Source organism: Hemiscyllium ocellatum, chromosome 47 (assembly GCF_020745735.1).
Source record: "Hemiscyllium ocellatum isolate sHemOce1 chromosome 47, sHemOce1.pat.X.cur, whole genome shotgun sequence".
In the NCBI taxonomy this organism is placed as follows: Eukaryota; Metazoa; Chordata; class Chondrichthyes; order Orectolobiformes; family Hemiscylliidae; genus Hemiscyllium; species Hemiscyllium ocellatum.
The window spans coordinates 14345843-14367687 of record NC_083447.1 but is presented as its reverse complement, the minus strand read 5'-3'; the positions used below and the strand labels follow the sequence as shown (position 1 = coordinate 14367687).

The 21845-nt window shown below is 41.3% G+C and overlaps 1 protein-coding gene across 1 annotated transcript in view; it reads right to left on the bottom strand.

The window, feature by feature from the left end:
* The window catches only part of LOC132836636 (cation channel sperm-associated auxiliary subunit gamma-like), a 265261-nt gene that overhangs the window by 200608 nt on the left and 42808 nt on the right, over positions 1-21845 (bottom strand). The window contains exons 2-3 of the mRNA XM_060856028.1: positions 11292-11447; positions 1619-1769 (exon numbers count right to left, since the gene is read on the bottom strand). Coding sequence (XP_060712011.1) covers positions 1619-1769; positions 11292-11447 — 307 coding nt within the window. The remainder of the gene's footprint in view (positions 1-1618; positions 1770-11291; positions 11448-21845) is intronic.

Genomic DNA, 21845 nt, shown 5'->3' with positions numbered 1-21845 from the left:
TCCCTGCAACCGCAGGAAATGTAAAACTTGCGCCCACACCTCCTCCCTCACTTCCCTCCAAGGCCCCAAGGGATCCTTCCATATCTGCCACAAGTTCACCTGTACCTCCACACACATCATCTATTGCATCTGCTGCACCCGATGTGGCTTCCTCTATATTGGGGAGACGGGCCGCTTACTTGCGGAACGCTTCAGAGAACACCTCTGGGACGCCCGGACCAACCAACCCAACCACCCCTTGGCTCAACACTTTAACTCTCCCTCCCACTCCACCAAGGACATGCAGGTCCTTGGACTCCTCCGCCGGCAGAACATAACAACACGACGGCTGGAGGAGGAGCGCCTCATCTTCCGCCTGCGAACCCTCCAACCACAAGGAATGAACTCAGATTTCTCCAGTTTCATTTCCCCTCCCCCCACCTTGTCTCAGTTGGTTCCCTCAACTCAGCACCGCCCTCTTAACCTGCAATCTTCTTCCTGACCTCTCCGCCCCCACCCCACCCCGGCCTATCACCCTCACCTTGACCTCCTTCCACCTATCACATCTCCATCGCCCCTCCTCCCTACCTTTTATCTTAGCCTGCTTGGCACACTCTCCTCATTCCTGATGAAGGGCTTATGCCCGAAACGTCGAATTTCCTATTCCTTGGATGCTGCCTAACCTGCTGTGCTTTAACCAGCAACACATTTTCTCCTGTACTCAATACTCTGACCAATAAAACAAAGCATACCAAACACCTTTTTCACTATCCCATCTACCTGTGACTCCACTTTCAAGGAGCTATGAACCTGCACTCCAAGGTCTCTTTGTTCAGCAACACTATCTAGGACCTTACCATTAAGTGTATAAGTCCTGCTAAGATTTGCTTTCCCAAAATGCAGCACCTCACATTTATCTGAATTAAACTCCATCTGCCACTTCTCATCCCATTGGCCCATTTGATCAAGATCCTGTTGTAATCTGAGGTAACCTTCTTCGCTGCCCACTACACCTCCAATTTTGGTGTCATCTGCACACTTACTAATTATACCTCTTATGCTTACATCCAAATCATTTATTTAAATGGCCTTTAAGATTTGAATTCTTAATCCACATGATTTGCTAACTTTTGGCTTTTTCTCACCCACAATGTTTCTGCAAAACTGTCTGCCTTTGCTGTCCTATTTGAGAAAACAATGCATGCATGTTTGGACTTCAAGATTGTTTATAATTTATATTTGAATATCAGTAGCTAATAAGTAATTTTTTGCAACTTGTTAAGGGATGGATTAGTTTATAATAAATACACTTAGGTTCTCTTGTTTATTTGTGTCAAAATGTGAGTTTCTTTGATCTTGGGTAGTGGTCATAGATAAATTAACTATTTAGTGACTAACTTGGTCATTTACACATTTACGATGACTTGTGGAACACTGGGGCTTGATTTCCAACACACTCTTCCATCAGGGTTGCGGAAGTTCTGAGATAGCGTGGAGGGTCGGTGTGGACTTATTGGGCCGAAGGGCCTGTTTCCATACTGTAGGGAATCTAATCGAATCTAATCTAACACTTCCTCCATCTTAAATGTTCTTAAACTTAAATAGGAACTGGAAGTACCTGATCCCTGACCTGGATGGCGAAGTAAGTTAAAATTTCCTTTGAAGTAATACATTAGCTGATTCTGCCGAATGAACAGCATACTTTCTGTCGCAATGGCATCATACACAGTTGCAGAGTACACTCCCTGAGGACAGCTAAGAGAGCCGATCCAACAACTGTCAATGCTTACCTGAAATAGAACAAATATGAAATATGATAACCAACTCTGAATACGGGGCAATGGCTAATAAGAGTGAGGAACACTCTTGAAAATCCCCAGATCACTGGAAAATTCACTCACAAGGCAATTAATCAGAGAAAACAGAACTGAAGGAAACATTGATAAGTTGTTCCTGTAATAACAAGCTAATGTTTGCTGTTGATAAGTTTTTTAGTAGAGAGAAACAACCTGTGATCAGAGAAGTAGCAAATAAGAAAAGTAAGCAAGCGAGTCACCAGAGTAGCAGACGATAGCAAAGTTCCTCCTGAAGTACAACTGGAAGTTTGTTTATATTATAGGGTTTACAGCAGGCATAAAAAAAATTAAACCATTAGCTTAGCAGAGGTGGGATGAGCAAGTTGTTCTTTTTATTTTGTTAAAAGTTTTTGAACTCAGTCTGAAAGAGACCAGGCTGAAGTTACATGCATGAATTGTTTCTCCCAGGAACAAGCAATTTGTTTAGTTAAAGGAAGACTTTTGATTTTTGAAAACTTCCACAACAGTAGTGTTGGTGAGAAATCTGCATTGGTTATTCAAAGCTGGAAAGTCCAAAATCTCAGTCATAGAGTCATAGAGATGTACAGCATGGAAACAGACCTTACGGTGCAACCCGTCCATGCCGAACAGATATCCCATCTCAATCTAGTCCCACCTACCAGCATAGGCCCATATCCCTCCAAACCCTTCCTATTCATATACCCATCCAAATGCCTCTTAAATGTTGCAATTGTACCAGCCTCCACCACATCCTCTGGCAGCTCATTCCATATACGTACCACCCTCTACATGAAAAAGTTGCCCCTTAGGTCACTTTTATATCTTTGCCCTCTCACCCTAAAACCATGCCCTCTAGTTCTGGACTCCCCGACCCCATGGAAAAGACTTTGTCTATTTATCCTCTCCATGCCCCTCATAATTTTGTAAACCTCTATAAGGTCACCCCTCAGCCTCCGATGCTCCAGAGAAAGCAGCCCCAGCATATTCAGCGTCTCCCTGTAGCTCAGATCCTCCAACCCTGGCAACATCCTTGTAATTCTTTTCTGATCCCTTTCAAGTTTCACAACATCTTTCCAATAGGAAGGAGACCAGAATTGCATGCAATATTCCAACAGCCTCAACATGACCTCCCAAATCCTGTACTCAATACTCTGACCAATAAAGGAAAGCATACCAAACACGTTCTTCACTATCCCATCTACCTACGACTCCACTTTCAAGGAGCTATGAACCTGAACTCCAAGGTCCCTTTGTTCATCAACACTCCCTAGGACCTTACCATTAAGTGCATAAGTCCTGCTAAGATTTGCCAAAATGTAGCACGTCACATTTATCTGAATTAAACTCCATCTGCCACTTCTCGACCCATTGGCCCATCTGATCAAGATCCTGTTGTACTCTGAGGTAATCTTCTTCGCTGTCCACTACACCTCCAATTTTGGTGTCATCTGCAAACTTACTAACTGTACCCCTTATGCTCGCATCCAAATCATTTATGTAAACAACAAAAAGTAGAGGACCCAGCACTGATCCTTGTGGCACTGTACTGGTCACAGGCCTCCAGTCTGAAAAACAATCCTCCACCACCACCCTCTGTATTCTAACTTTGAGCCAGTTCTGTATCCAAGTGGCTAGTTCTCCCTGTAAACCATGAGATCTAACCTTGCTAATCAGTCTCCCATGGGGAACCTTGTCGAACGCCTTACTGAAGTCCATACAGATCACATCTACTGCTCTGCCCTCATCAATTCTTCTTTATTATTTCTTCAAAAAACTCAATCAAGTTTGGGAGACATGCTTTCCCACGCACAAAGCCATGTTGTCTATCCCGAATCAGTCCTTGCCTTTCCAGATACATGCACATCCTGTCTCTCAGTATTCCCTCCAACAACCTACCCACCACCGAGGTCAGGCTCTCCAGTCTATAGTTCCCTGGCTTGTCTTTACCGCCCTTCTTAAACAGTGGCACTACGTTTGCCAACCTCCAGTCTTCCGGCACCTCACCTGTGACTAACGATGATACAAATATCTCAGCAAGAGGCCCAGCAATCACTTCTCTAGCTTCCCACTGAGTTCTCGGGTACACCTGATCAGGTCCTGGGCATTTAACTACCTTTAACCATTTCAAGACATCCAGAACTTCCTCCTCTATTCTGGACATTTTGCAAGTTGTCACCATCTATTTCCCTACAGTCTAGATTTTCCATATCCTTTTCCACAGTAAATACTGATGCAACATTTTCATTTAGTATCTCCCCCATTTTTTGTGGCTCCACACAAAGGCTGCCTTGCTGATCCTTGAGGGGCCCTATTCTCTCCCTAGTTACCCTTTTATCCTTAATATATTTGTAAAAACTCTTTGGATTCTCCTTAATTGTATTTGCCATAGCTATCTCATGTCCCCGTTTTGCCCTCCTGATTTCCCTCTTAAGTATACTCCTACTTTCTTTATACTTTTCTAAGAATTCACTCGATCTATCCTGTCTATACCTGACATATGCTTCCTTCTTTTTCTTAACCAAACCCTCAATTTCTTCAGTCATCTTTAGTTTATGGAGCAATGAAGTTGATTAAAGAACAGGATCCAAAAGGTAGTAATCTCTGAATTACTTCCGGTGCCACTTGCTATATGTGTAGCTTTTGTTTCTCAGCGAGGTGGTCAAAAACAGTAATTCCAAGAGGCCTGGGTTTGAAGGACTTTAGGGGCAGTTTGACTATAGCTAACAGATACTGCCTGAGGAAAAGGCTTACAAGTTAAAAAGGAAACACTTGTACTATTCAAAGGAGGCGAGTGATAGGGTTTTGTATTTTTTGTTCTGGGTGTTGAATTTATTTGGTTTAAACAGTGGGGAGAAGAACAGTGTGGGGGCGGGAAGAAGCAGAAGGGGTCTTAGAGATAAATAGGAAGGGTGTAGGGCTCGATGGGTTGAAGTAGCTGGTAAGGCAGTAGGTTGATGCAGGTGGGTGGGGAAATGGGTGACAGGTCAGAGCGGAGGGTGGAGCAGATAGGTGGGAAGGAAGATGGACAGGTTGGACAGTTCAAGAGGATGGTGCCAATTTGGAGGGTGTTGGATCTGGGATGAAGTGAGGGAAGGGGAGATGAGGAAACCAGTGAAATCGACATTGATGCCATGTGGTTAGAGGTTCCCAAGCTAGAAGATGAGGTGTGCTTCCTCCAGGCCAGGATTTGGGAGTGGAGGTGGCCCAGGACTTGCATATCCTTGGTGGAGCAGCAGGGGAAGTTGCAGTGGTCAGCCACTGGGCAGTGGGGATTTTTGGTGCATGTGCCTCAGGGGTGTTCTCCAAAATGTTCTGCGACTTGCCATTCTTTCTCCCTAATGTAAAGGAGATCACATTGACAGCAACAGATCATCTAGTACGTCAGATGGATTAGTTTTTGTCCAATGTGTCACAGGAGGGTTTCCTAACACAGTATGTCGAAGGGCCAACAAGAGGGGAGGCCACACTGGATCTGGTGCTTGGTAATGAACCAGGCCAGGTGCTTGATTTAGTTGTAGGTGAGCACTTTGGAGAGAGTGACCATAATTCAGTTATGTTTAGTTTAGCGATGGAAAGGGATAAGTACACGCCACAGGTCAAAAGTTATCGATGGTGCAAAGACAATTATGCGATTAGGCAGGAATTAGGATGCATAAAATGGGGTAACAAAATGCAGGGAATGCAGATAATAGAAATGTGGAGCTGGTTTAAGGAACAGATATTGCGTGTCCTTGATAAGTATTTCCCTGTCAGGCAGGGAGGAAGTGATAAGGTGAGGGAACCGTGGTTTACAACAGAAATTGCACCTCTTGTTACGAAGAAGAAGGAGGCTTATGTGTTAACGAGGCAAGATGGTTCAGATGAAACGATGGAGAGTTACAGATCAGCTAGGAAGGATTTAAAGAGAGTTAAGAACTGCAAAGATGGGACAAGACCAATCTTTAGCAAATAGAATAAAGGTGAACCCTAAAGCTTTCTATAGGTATGTAAGGAATAAAAGGATGATTAGGGTAGGAACAGGGCTAATCAAAGACAGAAGTGGGAAGTTGAGTGTGGACCCTGTGGAGATTGGAGAGGTGCTAAACAAACATTTCTCATTGGTTTTCACTCAGAAAAAGGAGAATACTATAGAGGAGAAGAATGAGGTACAAGATATTACACTATGCATCCTAATTCCTGTTAGTTACGAACAGGTGTTATCAATTCTAGAAGTAGTGAAAGTAGACAAGCTCCCTGGGCCAGATGGGATTTATCCAAGGATTCTCTGGAAGGTAGGAAGGAGGTAGCAGAGCCTTTGCCTTTGATATTTGAGCCGTCATTGTCTACAGGTTTGGTACCAGAGGACTGGAGGATTGCAAATATTGTGACCTTGTTCAAGATGGGCAGTAGAGATAACCCAGGTTATTATAGGCCAGTGAGCCTTACTTCTGTTGTAGGAAAAGTTTTGGAAAGGATTATAAGAGATAAGATTTATAATCATCTAGCAAGCAACAATTTGATTTCAGATAGTCAACAAGGTTTCATCAGGGGCAGTTCGTGTCTCACAAATCTCATGGAGTTTTTTGAGAAGATGACCAAGCATGTAGATGAGGGTAGGGCAGTTGATGTGGTATACGTGGACTTCAGTAAAGCCTTTGACAAGATTCCACATGGTAGGCTGTTGGAGAAAATGCAGAGGCATGGAATTGAGGGTGATTTGGCATGTTTGGATTAGAAACTGGCTTTCTGAGAGAAGGCAGCAAGTGGTGGTTGATGAAAAATATTCAGCCTGGAGTCCAGTTACTAGTGGTGTACCACAAAGATCTGTTTTGGGATCACTGTTGTTTGTCATTTTTATAAATGACTTAGATGCAGGCATAGGTGGATAGATTAGTAAATTTGCAGACAACACTGAAGTCAATGGAGTAGTGGACAGTGTGGAAGAATGTTATAGGTTGCAGGGGGACTTGGAGAAACTGCAGAATTGGGCTGAGAGGTGGCATATGGAGTTCAATGCAGATAAATATGAGGTGATGCACTTTGGGAAGAATAACAGAAAGGCTGAGTACTGGGTCAATGGAAAGATTCTTGGCACTATGGATGTGCAGAGGGATCTTGGAGTCCATGTACATAGATCCGTGAAAGTTGCCACCCAGGTGGATAGTGCTGTTAAGAAGGCATATGGCGTGTGAGGTTTCATTCGTAGAGGGATTGAGTTCCGGAGCCGCATTATCATGCTGCAACTATATAAAATGCTGGTGCGGCCATACTTGGAATACTGTGTACAGTTCTGGTCCCCATATTTCAGGAACGATGTGGAAGAATTGGAAAATGTGCAGAGGATATTTACCAGGGTGTTGCCTGGTCTGGAGGGAAGGTCTTATGAGGAAAGGCTGAGAGACTTGAACCTGTTCTCATTGGCAAGAAGGCGGCTAAGAGGGGATTTGATAGAGACATACAAGATGATCAGAGGATTAGATCGGGAGAACAGTGAAAGTCTATTTCCTAGGATGACGACATCAGCATGTACAAGGGGGCATAACTACAAATTGAGAGGTGATAGATTTAAGACAGATGTCAGAGGCAGGTTCTTTACGCAGAGAGTGGTAAGGGCTTGGAATGCCCTACCTGCTAATGTAGTCAACTCAGCCACATTAGGGAAATTTCAACAATCCTTAGATAAGCACATGGATGATTTGGGGATAGTGTAGGGGGACGAGCCAAGAATAGTTCACAGGTTGGTGCAACATCGAGGGCCGAAGGGCCTGTTCTGTGCTATATTGTTCTATGATCTATGACACAGTAGATGAGGAGCTTGGACGTGCGGCAGGAAAATCTTTGACAGATGTAGAAGGATCCTTTGGGTCCTTGGATGGAGGTGAAAAGAGAGGTGTGGGCACTGGCTTTACACCTCTTGTGGCAGGAAGTGAAGGTGCCTGGAGTGGAGGGTGGGTTGGTGGGGGGGCATGGATCTAAAGAGGGAGTCATCGAGAGAATGGTCTCTGAGGAATGCTGATTGGGGTGGGGAGGGAAATATATCTCTGGTAGTAGGGTCTGACTGTCGGTGGCAGAAATAACGGAGGATGATGTGCTCTATCTGGAGGTTGGTGAGGTGAAAGGTGAAGACGAGGGGAGGTTCTATCCTTGTTACGGTTGGAGGTGTAAGGTTCAAGGGCGGAGGTGCAGGAAGTGGAGATGCATTGGAGGGCATTGTTGACCTTGTGGGAGGGGAAATTAAAATCCTTGAAATAGGAAGCCAACTGGGATGCTCTGAAGGGGAACTGGTCCTCCAGGGGGTAGATGCGGCAGAAGTGGAGGAATTAGGAGTAGGGGCTAGCGTTTTTAAAGGAAGAGGGGATGGGCGGAGGTGTAGTCCAGGTAGCTCTGGAAATCAGTGGGTTTGAAGTAGATATACATGTTGAGTCAGTCGCTGAAACTGGAGACGGAGAGATCCAAGAAGGGGAGGGATAAGGACCAACCGCCAACAGGTGTGACTAGTTTAGTTTGGGATTATGGGTCGACTAATTGGACTGAAGGGTTTTTTTCCCATGCTGTGTAACTCTATGATTGTATGTCATAATAGGTCTAGGTGTGAAGGTTTATAAAAACACAAATGGATGGAATCAGGCACTAAAGGTATTGAACTTGATGTTGATTTCCAGAGACTATAGCATTTCCAAATGAAAAAAATGAGATGCCATTCTTTGCGCTTGCGCTAAGGCTCACTGGAACACTGCTGCACGCCTGCAGCAGAAATATTTGCTTGTGAACATGGTGATGTGTTAAAGTGGCAAGTGGTTGGAAGTTCTTGGTCATGGTTATGGACAGAATGTAGGTGTTCTGCAAAGCTGTTACCCACTCTTATTTTGTTTCCTCAATTCAGAAGAGATCACAATGAGAATAGGGAATACAGTAGACTAGATTGAATGAAGTATAGTTAAATTGCTGCTTCACTTGAAGATATATTTGGGACCCTGAGTGGTGAGGAAGAAACAGATAAACAGAATAGATGTTGCACCTTTTGCAACTGCATGCTAAGTTGCAGTGTGGGTGATGGGAGGTATTGGGAATGGGGGAGGTGTTGGGAATGGAGGAGGAGTGGGCAAAGTCATCCTGAAGGGAACAGTCTCTGCGTAATTCTGACAAAGGAGGGGAGGTGAGTATGCGTCTGGTTGTGGCATCTCTTTGGGGGTTACGGAAATGGCAGCTTACAATACTTCAGGTCCAGAGGTTGGTGGACTGTTGTTAAATAAGGACCAGAGGACCTTATCATTGTTATGGGAGAGGAGGGGTGAGGGCAGAAGTGTGGGACACAGCTAAGGGACTTGTTGACCATGGTAGTGGGGAATCCTCACTTGAGGAAAATGGTGAACATTTCTGAGGGCCTCCTGCATTAGGTGGCATTATCAGAACAGGTACAACAGAAATGACGAAACTTGAAGAGTGAGATGCAGTCCTTCCTGGAAGCAGGGTATGAGGATATATAACTGAGGTAACTATGGGAATCGGTTGGTTTGGAATGGATATTGGTGGCCAGCCTATCCCCAGAAATGAAAACAGAAATGTCAAGCAAGGGAGGAGTTAGAGATGGACCAAGTGAAGGGAAGGACAGGGTGGAAATTGTAAGCAACATTGATAAGTCTTTCAAGTTGAGAATGAGAGAGAGAAGCAGCACTGATGATGTCATCAATGTACCGGTGAAAGAGTTATGGGGAGGGGCTCAAGTAAGCTTGGAAAAATAAATGTTCCACATATCCCACAGTTACAGGCCTAACTGGGGCTTATGCAGATACCCATAACCACACATGTAATGTGAAGAAAAGTGAGGGAACCTAAAGGAAAAGTTGTTCAAAGTGAGGACAAGCTTGATCAGGTCAGGGTGCCTGGGTACAGTTCAGTCCTTCTTTTCAGAAAGAAGTGGAGAACCCTGAGATGATCCTGACCATCTATTCTCTCCCTCCCCATCAAACCACCTCAACCTTGTCTTCAGTATAAATACCAGCCTTTCCTAGTTGCTGTCAATTCTGATGAAAAGCCACTCAATTCGAAATGTTAACTCTGTATTCTTCTCACAGATGCTGCCGGAACCGCTGAGTTTAGCCAGCAATTACTGTTTTTGTTTCAGATCTCCAGCATCCACACTCCCTTGTTTTACTTTAAAACGTTGATGCTGCTACTCCTTATTTAATCCATACCTCTCTGAAAGAAAGCCTGTTCTGTCCGTAATGATATCCAACATTTTTCCCACTAATATTACTAGCCTGTCATTTTCTGGTTTAGCTCTTTCACCCTCTTAAATATTGGTACAACATTGGCCACCCTCCAATCTGACAATACTATCTCTCCCAATGAGGGATGAAAGATTGTGAACAATTGTGAATATTATGCAAGATGCATTCGATCCAGGCCAGTTTATTATCAACTTGCACTGACATTATGCTTCATAGTCAATCAGAATGACAGGTAATCAGGGCAGCTCTTTTAGATATGCCTGTGGGTAAGAGGTATAGTAGTCGTTGCAATAGTATAAACTGCTAGTCTGTTATGGACCAGACCAAACCTCTTCAAGTATACGAAGAAGATAGCTTCTAAAAAAAATAGGGTCTAGGCTAAGTGTAAGGCTTAGTGTTTCAGATACAATTGGATTGGTCAAACTACACAACTTTAAGCAAGATATAATTTATTTTTACACTATGATTAACATGCAGATCAAATTTAAAAATTGCCTTAACTGTATTTCTATTGAAATGCTTAGTAAAATAATATGTATTATCTATTACCAATTAACTGTTCCAGTATAGTAATATCCCCTAAATACACCCTTGTCAAAGGCAAGTTCAACAAAATAGACTGTCTCACATGCAATTCCAGGAGCAGGAAGAAAACCCCAAGCTTTTAGCTATAACCGAGAGAGGAATAAGAGCTTCCACATCCAGCTTCAAGACTCCAGCAACTCCAGAAAGCTAAAACTAAAAATCCTGGTTCTTGGGAGGTTGACTCCACTCATTCAGGCTGCTTCTATTGTTCCATTGTAAAAGAAAACCAACGCCTTACAAGCTGTTTTCTCTTTTGGCTTTGAGCAGACCTTTCAGGACCTCTGTTTCAATCTTTCTCCATAAAAAAAAAGCCATAGCATCATCATAGTTCCATTACTGTTCCTAGCACCAACATCCAAACCTAGGCTATTCAGCAAAAGTACAAGCAGAAGCAAAATGGAAGACTGTTGAGAACTAAGATAAGCACAATTTCTCTTCAGCAAAATGGCTTATGTTTTCTGGAAAATACACTGCTTTAGTATCATCCTATGGTAAGTGTTAAGCATTTCAGTTATAACTATGTAAAAAACTTAAGTTCATGCAACTTTAGATGGAATAGTGCCAGTCATGTGCGTAATATTATTTAAAAATTGTCAATATTCACCTTTTGGTATTGCTATTTTTGTTTAAATACATATAAACTGCAATATATGCTTTCCAAAATAGAAATTTTGTTCTTTCAAAAAGAATTGTACTTCACCTCCAAAATAGTAAAATCGTCAAATTCACTGGTAGATAAGAGGACCACCTTGCGATCAGTAATTCCTCCGAGTATCAGAACTGGACTATTTTCAGATAAATACCAGAGAGGACTTGATGGATTGGGGACTGAAATTAAATTTCCAATTTCTACAACCTAAAAAGGAACAAAAATCAAAATCTTTGAAGTTAAGACTTCTAATTTCCATTCTAAATTTAAAGCAAAAAAAACTAAAATTACAATTTTCTTCTTTGTATGATTAATTTATTCAAGTAATAAAAATTAAGATTTCATACTTTTATTTTTGTGTAGTAAACATACTTTAACATATAAAGTATGTGAGATGATTAGGGGTTTACAAGATGATTAGGGGTTTAGATAGGGTTGACCATGAGAACCTTTCTCCACGAATGGAGTCAGATTAAGGGGTGGTAGATATAGGACAGATATTAGGGGTAGATTCTTTACTCAGCGAGTCATGAGTTCATGTAATGCCCTGCCAGTTACAGTGGTGGACTCTCCCTCTTTATGGGCATTTAAATGGGCATTGGATAGGCATATGGAGGATAGTGGGCTAGTTAGGTTAGGTGGGCTTGGATCAGCGCAACATCGAGGGCCGAAGGGCCTGTACTGCGCTGTATTTTTCCATGTTTTTATGTTTCTATCTAATCCGCTGGTGAGAATCTCAAGACATTTGCCCCATAGAAAATTATTGCAGAAAATCTGGGTGAAAAGGGATAATCGATTTCTGATGCAAACCTGACATACTGGGCATCTCAAAACATTATCAATAGAATAACAAAAAATAGGAAACCAGAGAAATATCATCAGAAATGAAGTATGATCCTGACAGCAAGTGCTCTTAACAGATTGGAAATCATTTTATTAATTCCCTAAAACAGCCATCAATTTAGGTTAAGCAAATAGCCTGTTTCTGTTGAGCTGTCAGTATATTAAAGTTGTGCTGTTTATTGTAATGATTTATTTGTGCAGCCAGCATTTCCTTATTCTATTCATTGCCTGCAATTTTGAAGGGTGAGAAACACAATGACTGCAACTGGTATTGGCAGTCAATGTATAAACAACTTTGACCTGGAAAAAGTGAACTGTAGTCCAGAACAATAGCTACTGATTCACTATGATCCATATTAGCTACAACAGAAAAGTCAAAATGATCCCCAAAACAGTAAGAAGTTATCAGTTAGGCACTTAGTTCAATACATTACCAGTAGCAAATTAGAAAAGCAAAGGACAAAGGCATAGTTTTGGTTGGCAACTACAGTGGTTTCATAAATGAAGTTAATAGAAAAGGAAAACCTGAAATCCATCAAACCCTCAGGTTGATGTCAAACAACAAATTAAACAATATGAAGTTCAAAAAAGGAATATGAAGAAAAGGATACCGAAGTCAATAACAAATTATTATAAATACAGTTTATAAATACATTCAGGAAAAGTGAGCAGTAAGAATGGTACTGACTCATTAAAGGAAATTTGTGTATGCCCTCCAGGACACCTCTTGTCACCCAACAATCTTAACGACATCTTTTAATTCCAATCACCTATATCTATTTTGCAGCCCTCCTTCGATGCTTCTACTCCCTTGCCCCTCAATCCATCTACCTTATTCCTTGCTATGAATCTGTTGCTTTTTAATCTAACTCACCATTTGTTATTAGGTTCATTTCATAGTTATTATTAATACCATTGACAATATGGTTCATTAAATCTATCTTTAACATACTAACTTTGCTTTGCATGTTGCACACATTTTGTTTTGACATCATTATTTCTATATCTGACTAAATATCTCAGGGCTATTAAAAAATTACTGGTCACAATTTGGGTTGAATTTTTAATCTTTTGGCCAAGTGTTTAAGTGAAATTCCCTGTGCCTAGTCTGTCCTGATCTATGCTGACTTTCTAACATAATCTTCCACCCTTCACCTTATTAATTATATATCCGGCCTCTTCCATCTGTCCCTGCTGCCCAAACCTTGCGATGTTCATGGTCCTGGGAGCAGCTCCAGATTGTTTCCGATGCTGCAAGCTAAGAACCACATTTCACACAGGGTTTCTGTACCATTAACACAAATGAAGTAGTCCAGTAAAACATGTTAGCTCCTCAGTTCACCAGCAGAGACCTAGAGTGCTGGTGGATAAAGGTATTGGAGAGAAGGCTTACCCTCAAAGACCTAAGTCATCAGATTCAGTCAGCTTGGAATGAGATAGCAGCCCAGGTCAGTGCAGAGTCCGAGGTGAAATGCAAATACAGCACAGAAAGAAGGTTAATGATTTATTGTGCTCGGCATAGGTGAATGCCATCATTTTTTTCCCCGTTATCTCACTCTCAGGGTAATAATTCACTCTAACCTAGTTACTGCACATTCAATTCACTGAGGCTCATGGACTAAAACTCTCATACTTGCGTGCATCACGTCTACTCAACAATTCTCACCCACATCATCCTCCAAAACTGCTAACCCTTTACTTCCACTGAGTTTCTTACATATTCACTCCATTACATTTGATTTTGCATGATCACGAGTTGCTCTTCCGTCCAGTGTTATTGTACACAGTTCCTCCACCTTTCTCACAGGAAAATTTGACTTGGTCCCTGACTAATGCCTCCATGGCACCCCAACTGATGTAGTTGATATCCCCAGACTGATTGCACTTAAGCTTATCATTGCTAAGGGGCAAAGACAAGCTGTTTCATAAAGGATTGAAAGCAATTAGTCATGCCTGGGAAAGGAGGAGTTGAGGCTACATAACCAAGACTATTTTGACACCTGCTTGATAACCGGCTGCCTTTGGCCATAAGGACAAATGACTGCCCCACTAAAGAATTTAAGAAGTTAATTACAAGACAGGCTACGCCTTCAAACAGATTGTTGAGACTAAATGTAATAAGGAACAAAGGAGTTACTTATGATAAGGAAACAAGCTGCAAATTGAAGGATGCCAGGAGTCAAAATATTTTGGATGAAAGAATGTAAAAGATCATCAATAATGTCACAACATTGACCTGAAGGTTAAGAATTTCAAAGAACAACACTGCACAAGGATCAAACTCTTGGTGTCAGAGACAGACACTCTTGGTTATAGCTAAATTCCACCATTAATAAGATAATAGCCAAGTTGAGTTGTGATGTTTAATTTGCTTACTTGAGGGGTCTTATTTTGGTTGCGACATATAATATTGTTTAAATCATTGTTTCAGTACTTGATTGTAGATTTCTTAACAAGTAGCTGAATTAAAAATTGTAGCAATTTACACACAACAGCCTGCAGGACTAACTAATGGAATCTGACGAGACCTTTGACTTATTGTCATGGTACCCCGAATGACACTTACATTCGTTAACCTCACATAAAGATAGGTCCCCTTTGATTTTCTTAAATGGTTATTTGGTTGAAGCACACAAAATGTTTCCTGCATAAGCTGCTGGCACATGTAAAATCAATGTGGCACGGCACAAAAAGCAAAATATCCACCTCCTTAACTGTTCTGTGCTCTAAACTATGTTCAGCTACCACCTTGTCCCTATGCACTAAAAAGTAATGCAGGCCACAGAAGCCAGCAGACTCTAAGTACAAAGTGAATGAGACCTAAAAAATGAAGCTAGAATACACCCTATTTTAGCATGATGCATGGTCAAGCTATTGCTACCAAATTTCCAGTCTGAATTGGGAACTGGCACCGTCTAGTTTCTCAGAATAGGAGAGAATCACACGTTTTACAGAACATAGAACATAGAACATTACAGCACAGAACAGGCCCTTCGGCCCACGATGTTGTGCCGAACATTTGTCCTAGATTAAGCACCTATCCATGTACCTATCCAATTTCCGCTTAAAGGTCACCAATGATTCTGACTCTGCCACTCCCACAGGCACCGTATTCCAAGACCCCACCACTCTGAATAAAGAACCTACCCCTGACATCCCCCCATACCTTCCACCCGTCACCTTAAATTAATGTCCCCTTGTAACACTCTGTTGTACCCAGGGAAAAATTCTCTGACTGTCTACTCTATCTATTCCCCTGATCATCTTATATCAAGTCACCCCTCATCCTTCACCGTTCCAATGAGAAAAGGCCCAGCACTCTCAACGTATCCACGTATGACCTATTCTCCATTCCAGGCAACATCCTGGTAAATCTCCTCTGCACCCTCTCCAAAGCTTCCACATCTTTCCTAAAGTGAGGCGACCAGAACTGCACACAGTACTCCAAATGTGGCCCTACCAAGGTCCTGTACAGCTGCAACATCACTTCACGACTCTTGAATTCAATCCCTCTGCTAATAACGCTAATACACCATAGACCTTCTTACAAGCTCTATCCACCTGAGTGGCAACTTTCAAACAGCTATGAACACAGACCCCAAGAGCCCTCTGCTCCACCACCTTAGTAAGAACCCTACCGTTAACCCTGTATTCCGCATTCTTATTTGTCTTTCCAAAATGGACAATCTCACGCTTGACAGGGTTGAATTCCATCTGCCACTCCTCAGCCCAACTCTGCATCATATCTAAGTCCCTTTGCAGCTGACAACAGCCCTCCTCACTATCCACAACTCCACCAATCTTCGTATCGTCTGCAAATTTACTGACCCACCCTTCGACTCCCTCTTCCAAGTCATTAATAAAAATTACAAACAGCAGAGGACCCAGAACTGATCCCTGCAGAACTCCACTTGTAACTGGGCTCCAGGCTGAATATTTACTATCCACCACCACTTTCTGACTTCGACCGGTTAGCCAGTTTTCTATCCAACTGGCCAAATTTCCCACTATCCCATGCCTCCTGACTTTCCGCATAAGCCTACCATGGGGAATCTTATCAAATGCCTTACTAAAATCCATGTACACTACATCCACTGCTCTACCCTCATCCACATGCTTGGTCACCTCCTCAAAGAATTCAATAAGACTTGTAAGGCAAGACCTACCCCTCACAAATCCATGCTGACTGTCCCTAATCAAGCAGTGTCTTTCCAGATACTCATAAATCCTATCCCTCAGTACCCTTTCCATTACTTTGCCTACCACCGAAGTAAGACTAACTGGCCTGTAATTCCCAGGGTTATCCCTATTCCTTTTTTTGAACAGGGGCACAGGGCACAATGTTCGCCACTCTCCAGTCCCCTGGTACCACCCCCGTTGACAGTGAAGATGAAAAGATCATTACCAACGGCTCTGCAATTTCCTCTCTTGCTTCCCACATAATCCTAGGATATATCCTCTCAGGCCCGGGGGACTTGTCTATCCTCAAGTTTTTCAAAATGCCCAACACATCTTCCTTCCTAACAAGTATCTCCTTTAGCTTACCAGTCCATTTCACACTCTCCTCTTCAACAATAAAACAAGATGGGCTACCTGTGACAATACAATTGCTTAAAAATAAGATAGTTGAACATTGACTCTTCAGGGGAAAACTGGACATTTTTTGTCTATGTCGAGATTCTGATTATTTCATTTTTGTTATATCATCCCACAATTCTCACCTTTACCTACACCGCTCAAAGGATCAAATGCTGCAGCAGCATATTTCTACCACAGGAGATAGCTACATCAATTCCATAAGCCGTAGACTTTGAAAGCAAATCTAAAATATTAGGGAAATTAACTTTGTTCTGACATTCCATGGACATAGGATATCTATTAATTTCTATAAAACGCAAACAGATTATAGTGAATACTCATACTGCACTCTCTTGTGCATTACTTTTTAAGTGTTTTAAAATAAGATTCATTCAACATAACACACAAAGGAACATCCTGTAAGTATTGTTATGAAGTTGAAGGTGTATACTGTACGTTTAGAGAGAGTGAATGCTGTTTGGAACTGAGAGATTACAAGCTTATGTAATATGACTAGATAGCAGTTTCAGAGTGTACTGGAAAATTGAAAATACGTAACATTTGGCTGTGAAAATGATACCTGAGTTGGTTGCTGTTTTGACAACGATTCAAATTTAACCAATCAGTTTAAATTATGCCCCAGGATACTAAAACCCAATCGAGTTTGAATGTATTGTTTTGCTAACATCGAACCAATGAGATAATTCACTGATGGGAATATAAAAATGCAGGCCTTTTGAAAATAGCAGACAGAGCAACTGCCATCAACAAGATCCAAGAAATTAGGAAACACTCTCCATCAAAGGTATCTTTTCATATGAAACATATTCGCAGCAAAAGAAAGACGACCCAGGGAGACCTTCAGTTGGAAGCAAACAGACATCAAAGACAACAGCCTCTATGTTGTTTTGAAATTAAGTTGATATAATTTTAATAAGTATCTTATTAGTACAGCACATTGTTATAGAGGTGGAGACAAGTAATAAGCAGTTAAGAGAAAGGGGGGCTTAGAGTTGTGAATAACTGATGTTTAATGTTTGCTTTTAGAGTGAAAGAATAAATTGATTCTATTTTCTTTAAATAGTCGAATTTGGGAGTTCACTGTCACTCATATTTTAACAGATTAAGAGGTGAGGTGAGCTTTTCCAACCAGGTGTTTGATTTAAGTAACAAAAGTGTTCACCACTGTGTCCTAACAGAATAATAATCATCTATATGTAATCTGAAAACTAGGAAATGTCTACCCATGGGGCTGAATAACCCTAGTCCATTGATTATTTCTTCCTATTAAATACCATTAATTCCTGAAATATGATTCATTGTTGTTATATCCATCGTGAGTATTCCTTACTTTCAAATGAACTTAACTGTATTCTTTCATAATTCTGCTAAATGAACATGAAACTTCTAACCAAATGTACCCTTGGATTAACCCTAATAAATTTTACTGCTTGTAGTAGGAAGTGACTTAAAGTAATATTTAAATTAAAACAGATTTGATTAAAATAGATGCCATGTCTGGCAACACTGCTGAAGTCGGAAACAGAGTTGATGATAATGTTTCCTTCTGTTCAAATGCTGCCAGACCTGCTGCTAGTAATTTGATATCGAAATAATATATCTAGCCTCACTTAAATTAATTAAGATATGCACTAAATTAAAGGAAGAGCCAAATATTGCTAACCTCATGTCCAATGTAAAATTGCTTGATATTTGGGTCAACACCAACTTCAAATATAGTTTGGAAATTTAAGTATCCATCAATATTTAAAAGAATACTAAAGAAAAGAAAACAAAGAGAGAAAATTAATACTGAATAGTTTCTACAGTAAAAGCACATTATATTAATAGAATAAACAAACAAAAATGTAGAAATTTTAACCACAGTAATGCTTTATTGGTAATTTGCACACCAAGTTGTTTGACTAGGCATCAGACTGAATGACACAAGTGAATTAGTTGACTTTTGTATCACATTGGTTATTTTATCTGATTAAATTCCACAAATTACCTGAATTATAGAACTCAATTCTTCAATTTACACCAGTGAGATCTGAATTCACAACCTCTGGATTCTTCATGTTGTGCCATAACCACAAGTTCTGTATCTTTTAATTGCTAAGTCCAAACTAAGAAATGTTAACTTAATAGAGTATTTGAGAATAAATTTGTGTTATCATATAAGCATGCTGATTACCGGATTAAAGAATCATACAATGCTGACGAGGTCTTTTGGCTCATTTGAGTATCCATCGCCAAAACATATTTCACTTTACCACACTAGTTGCACTTAACCTTGAATGTTATAACATTTCAAGTACCCATCCAAGTATTTCTTAAAGGTCGTGAGGCTTCTTGCCTCAACTACCTTCCTAGGGAAGGCATGCCAGACGCTCTACACCCCCCCCCCCCCAACACTACTGTAAAAAATCTACATACTATACCTCTACTTAGTAATGAAAATAAAGGCCTTAAGTATTGCTAAAAGGGGGCAAGAAGTCCAAGTTTTTCATCTAGCATTCATCAGATCCAGGATGCAAGAACCATTCGTGGAAAAAGGGACACTATTTTAAATCCTTTTTCCTGCTCCTGATGAATGTAAGATGAAAAGCTTCAACTTCGTGTATCCTTTTAGCAATATGAAAGTGTAGGCAAAATTTGGCTAACAGTAATTACCACATAAGAAATAGTAGAAATTTGGTTAAAACACTTTATTATATCAGTAGAAGTAAGAGTGAAGTGGTAGGATATTACTTTGTGAATGCTCAGTTTGTGAATGCTCAGTTAAAAATAGTGTATGGTAGTGGAGCCCCAACTTCATTCCTGTCTTCTTCACTGGAAATATTACAAAAATTCTTTATAGACCAGCTGTGCAATTTAAGAATTCCCTATAGTAGTGTTTGTGATAGCTTGATTAAAACAAGTAGTTGAATTTTCAAATGCATGGTTATAAGAGAATTATACATTCACATCTGAATGACTGAGCTCTGATCAACTTTCTCCTTTCTCCAGTATTTTCTCTCCTTCTCTTAAAGACACTTACATATAAGTGAAGATACTGAGCCCTTGGGCACTTCACCCAAACAGCAAATTACTACTAAATATTGTTCTGTGAAGAAGATTACAGCTGAGCTTTTTGATTGTTTCAATTTTCTTTTGTGAACTGGTGCTGGCACCATTTGACTAAGGACGTCAACATAGTCATAACTATTATAAAGAACTTGAAATGCTAACTCTGCTGAGTTTCACCTGCAATTTCTATTTTGTTGCAGATCTACAAAGACCTTTGTAGTTATTGGAGGTAAATTATTTCAATCCAAGAACATGACTAGGATTACTCACAGATGCTGCCTGACCTGCTGTGCTTTTCCAGCACCATTTTAATCTAGACTCTGATTTCCACCATCTGCAGTCCTCATTTTTGCCCAGGAGTACTCATCCTAGGCCCAATCATCTTCAGCCACACGTCTTTCCACTGTCATCCTTACTGATTCCCAATCTGCAGCCCCCAATCCCCACAAATAGACTGCCCAATCTCCTTCCCACAGCTGCGAGTCCTTCATTACCCTCACCTCCTTCTCCCTTGCCTTTATTGGATGGACCTCACAGACTTACCATGGCACACCCTTTGAGCAACCTAACTAACCAGGTCCAGATAAAAAGTGTCCAGGCCCCTGACTGCTGCCTAGATATTTCTTGAAAGTGTTAATCTCTACACTGGCAATTATGAAGCTGCAGTGCTGACTGCGACCTGCGCACTGAACTGTGGTGTACACATGGATCTCCTGACCAACAGAATTAGACCAGATGTCTCATCATAGCCAAGCCTCTCGAATTTCAGAGGCAGTCCTTAATTTATTGTGCCAGGACCCTTTGACTGACAGGTGCTTCCATAGACTTCAAGGAGCACTACTCTCTGTAAACCTTGGAAAATGGTTGTCTACTTGCAGGACATATATTTGTGCTGGCAGATGGTATATGTCTAACATTGATGAAGCATTTTGCTGAACATAAAGATCCAACTCCCCTTGCTGGCCAGCAAGACAAGCTGCCCAACTCAGTGACTGCGTTAAGAGGCAAACAAGGAAAGGTTGCAAGTGTGCAGATAGTCACTAGGTGATTGAGCAAGATGCATCCGGCTGGTTGCTTGTTCCTGTGTACAAACAGTCTTGCAGCAGCACTGAAATGCTGGTTACTGTTGTACCCCAAAGTGCAGCACTGAAGGCAGAAGCATCTGCAAATGGATTGGAGAGGTACCATGAGGGTTTCGAGAAACTGGGAGATATTGGATGCCAGCATCCATGTAGCGCAGATGGTAGTTGGATCTCTTGTAGATGTTTCCAAACCTGTTGAGTTTCTCCAGCATTCTCTGTGTTTCAGATTCCTATCACCCACAGTATTTTGCTTTTATGTAAAGGTAATTTGTTGCCTCAAATTAGCACCAATAGGTATGTTCTCCTAAAGTCCCTTTGAGCTCCAGACTTCCAAAGTCTTCCCCTATTAAGGGAATATTCTACACTACAATGCTTCCTATAAGAGTGCATAACTTCAAATGTTCCCACATTGTATTCCATCTGCCACTTCTTCAGCCACTCTCCCAGCTGATCCAAGTCCTTCTGCAACCTCACCGCTTACTCAAAGTTACCTTTGCCTCCACCTATCTTTGTGCATCTGCAACTGACCAACAATCTGCCTTGGAACATATGGATTCTTACTTTTAGGATCAGCCTTACATGTGGGACTTTGTCAAAGGCCTTCCTGAAGTCTCAGCTGCACTACGCTCATCGATATACCTAGTCACTCTTTCAAAAAACTCAACTAAATTAGTCAGACAGGATCATCAACTAACGAATCTGAGCTCCCCCGATCAATCTCTGCCTAAGTGTTGATTAATCAGAATTTTTCCCAAATATTTTTCTACTATTGACCTCAGACTAACTTCCCTATAATTACCTGCTATCCCTGCTAGGTAAAAACAATGATTGCAGATGCTGGAAACCAGATTCTGGAGTAGAGTGGTGCTGGAAAAGCACAACAGTTCAGGCAGCATCCGACAAGCAGGAAAATCGACGATTCTGGCAAAAGCCCTCATCAGGAATACAGGCAGAGTGCCTGAAGAGTGGAGAGATATATGAGAGGAGTGTGGGGGTGGGGAGAAAGTAGCATAGAGTACAATAGATGAGT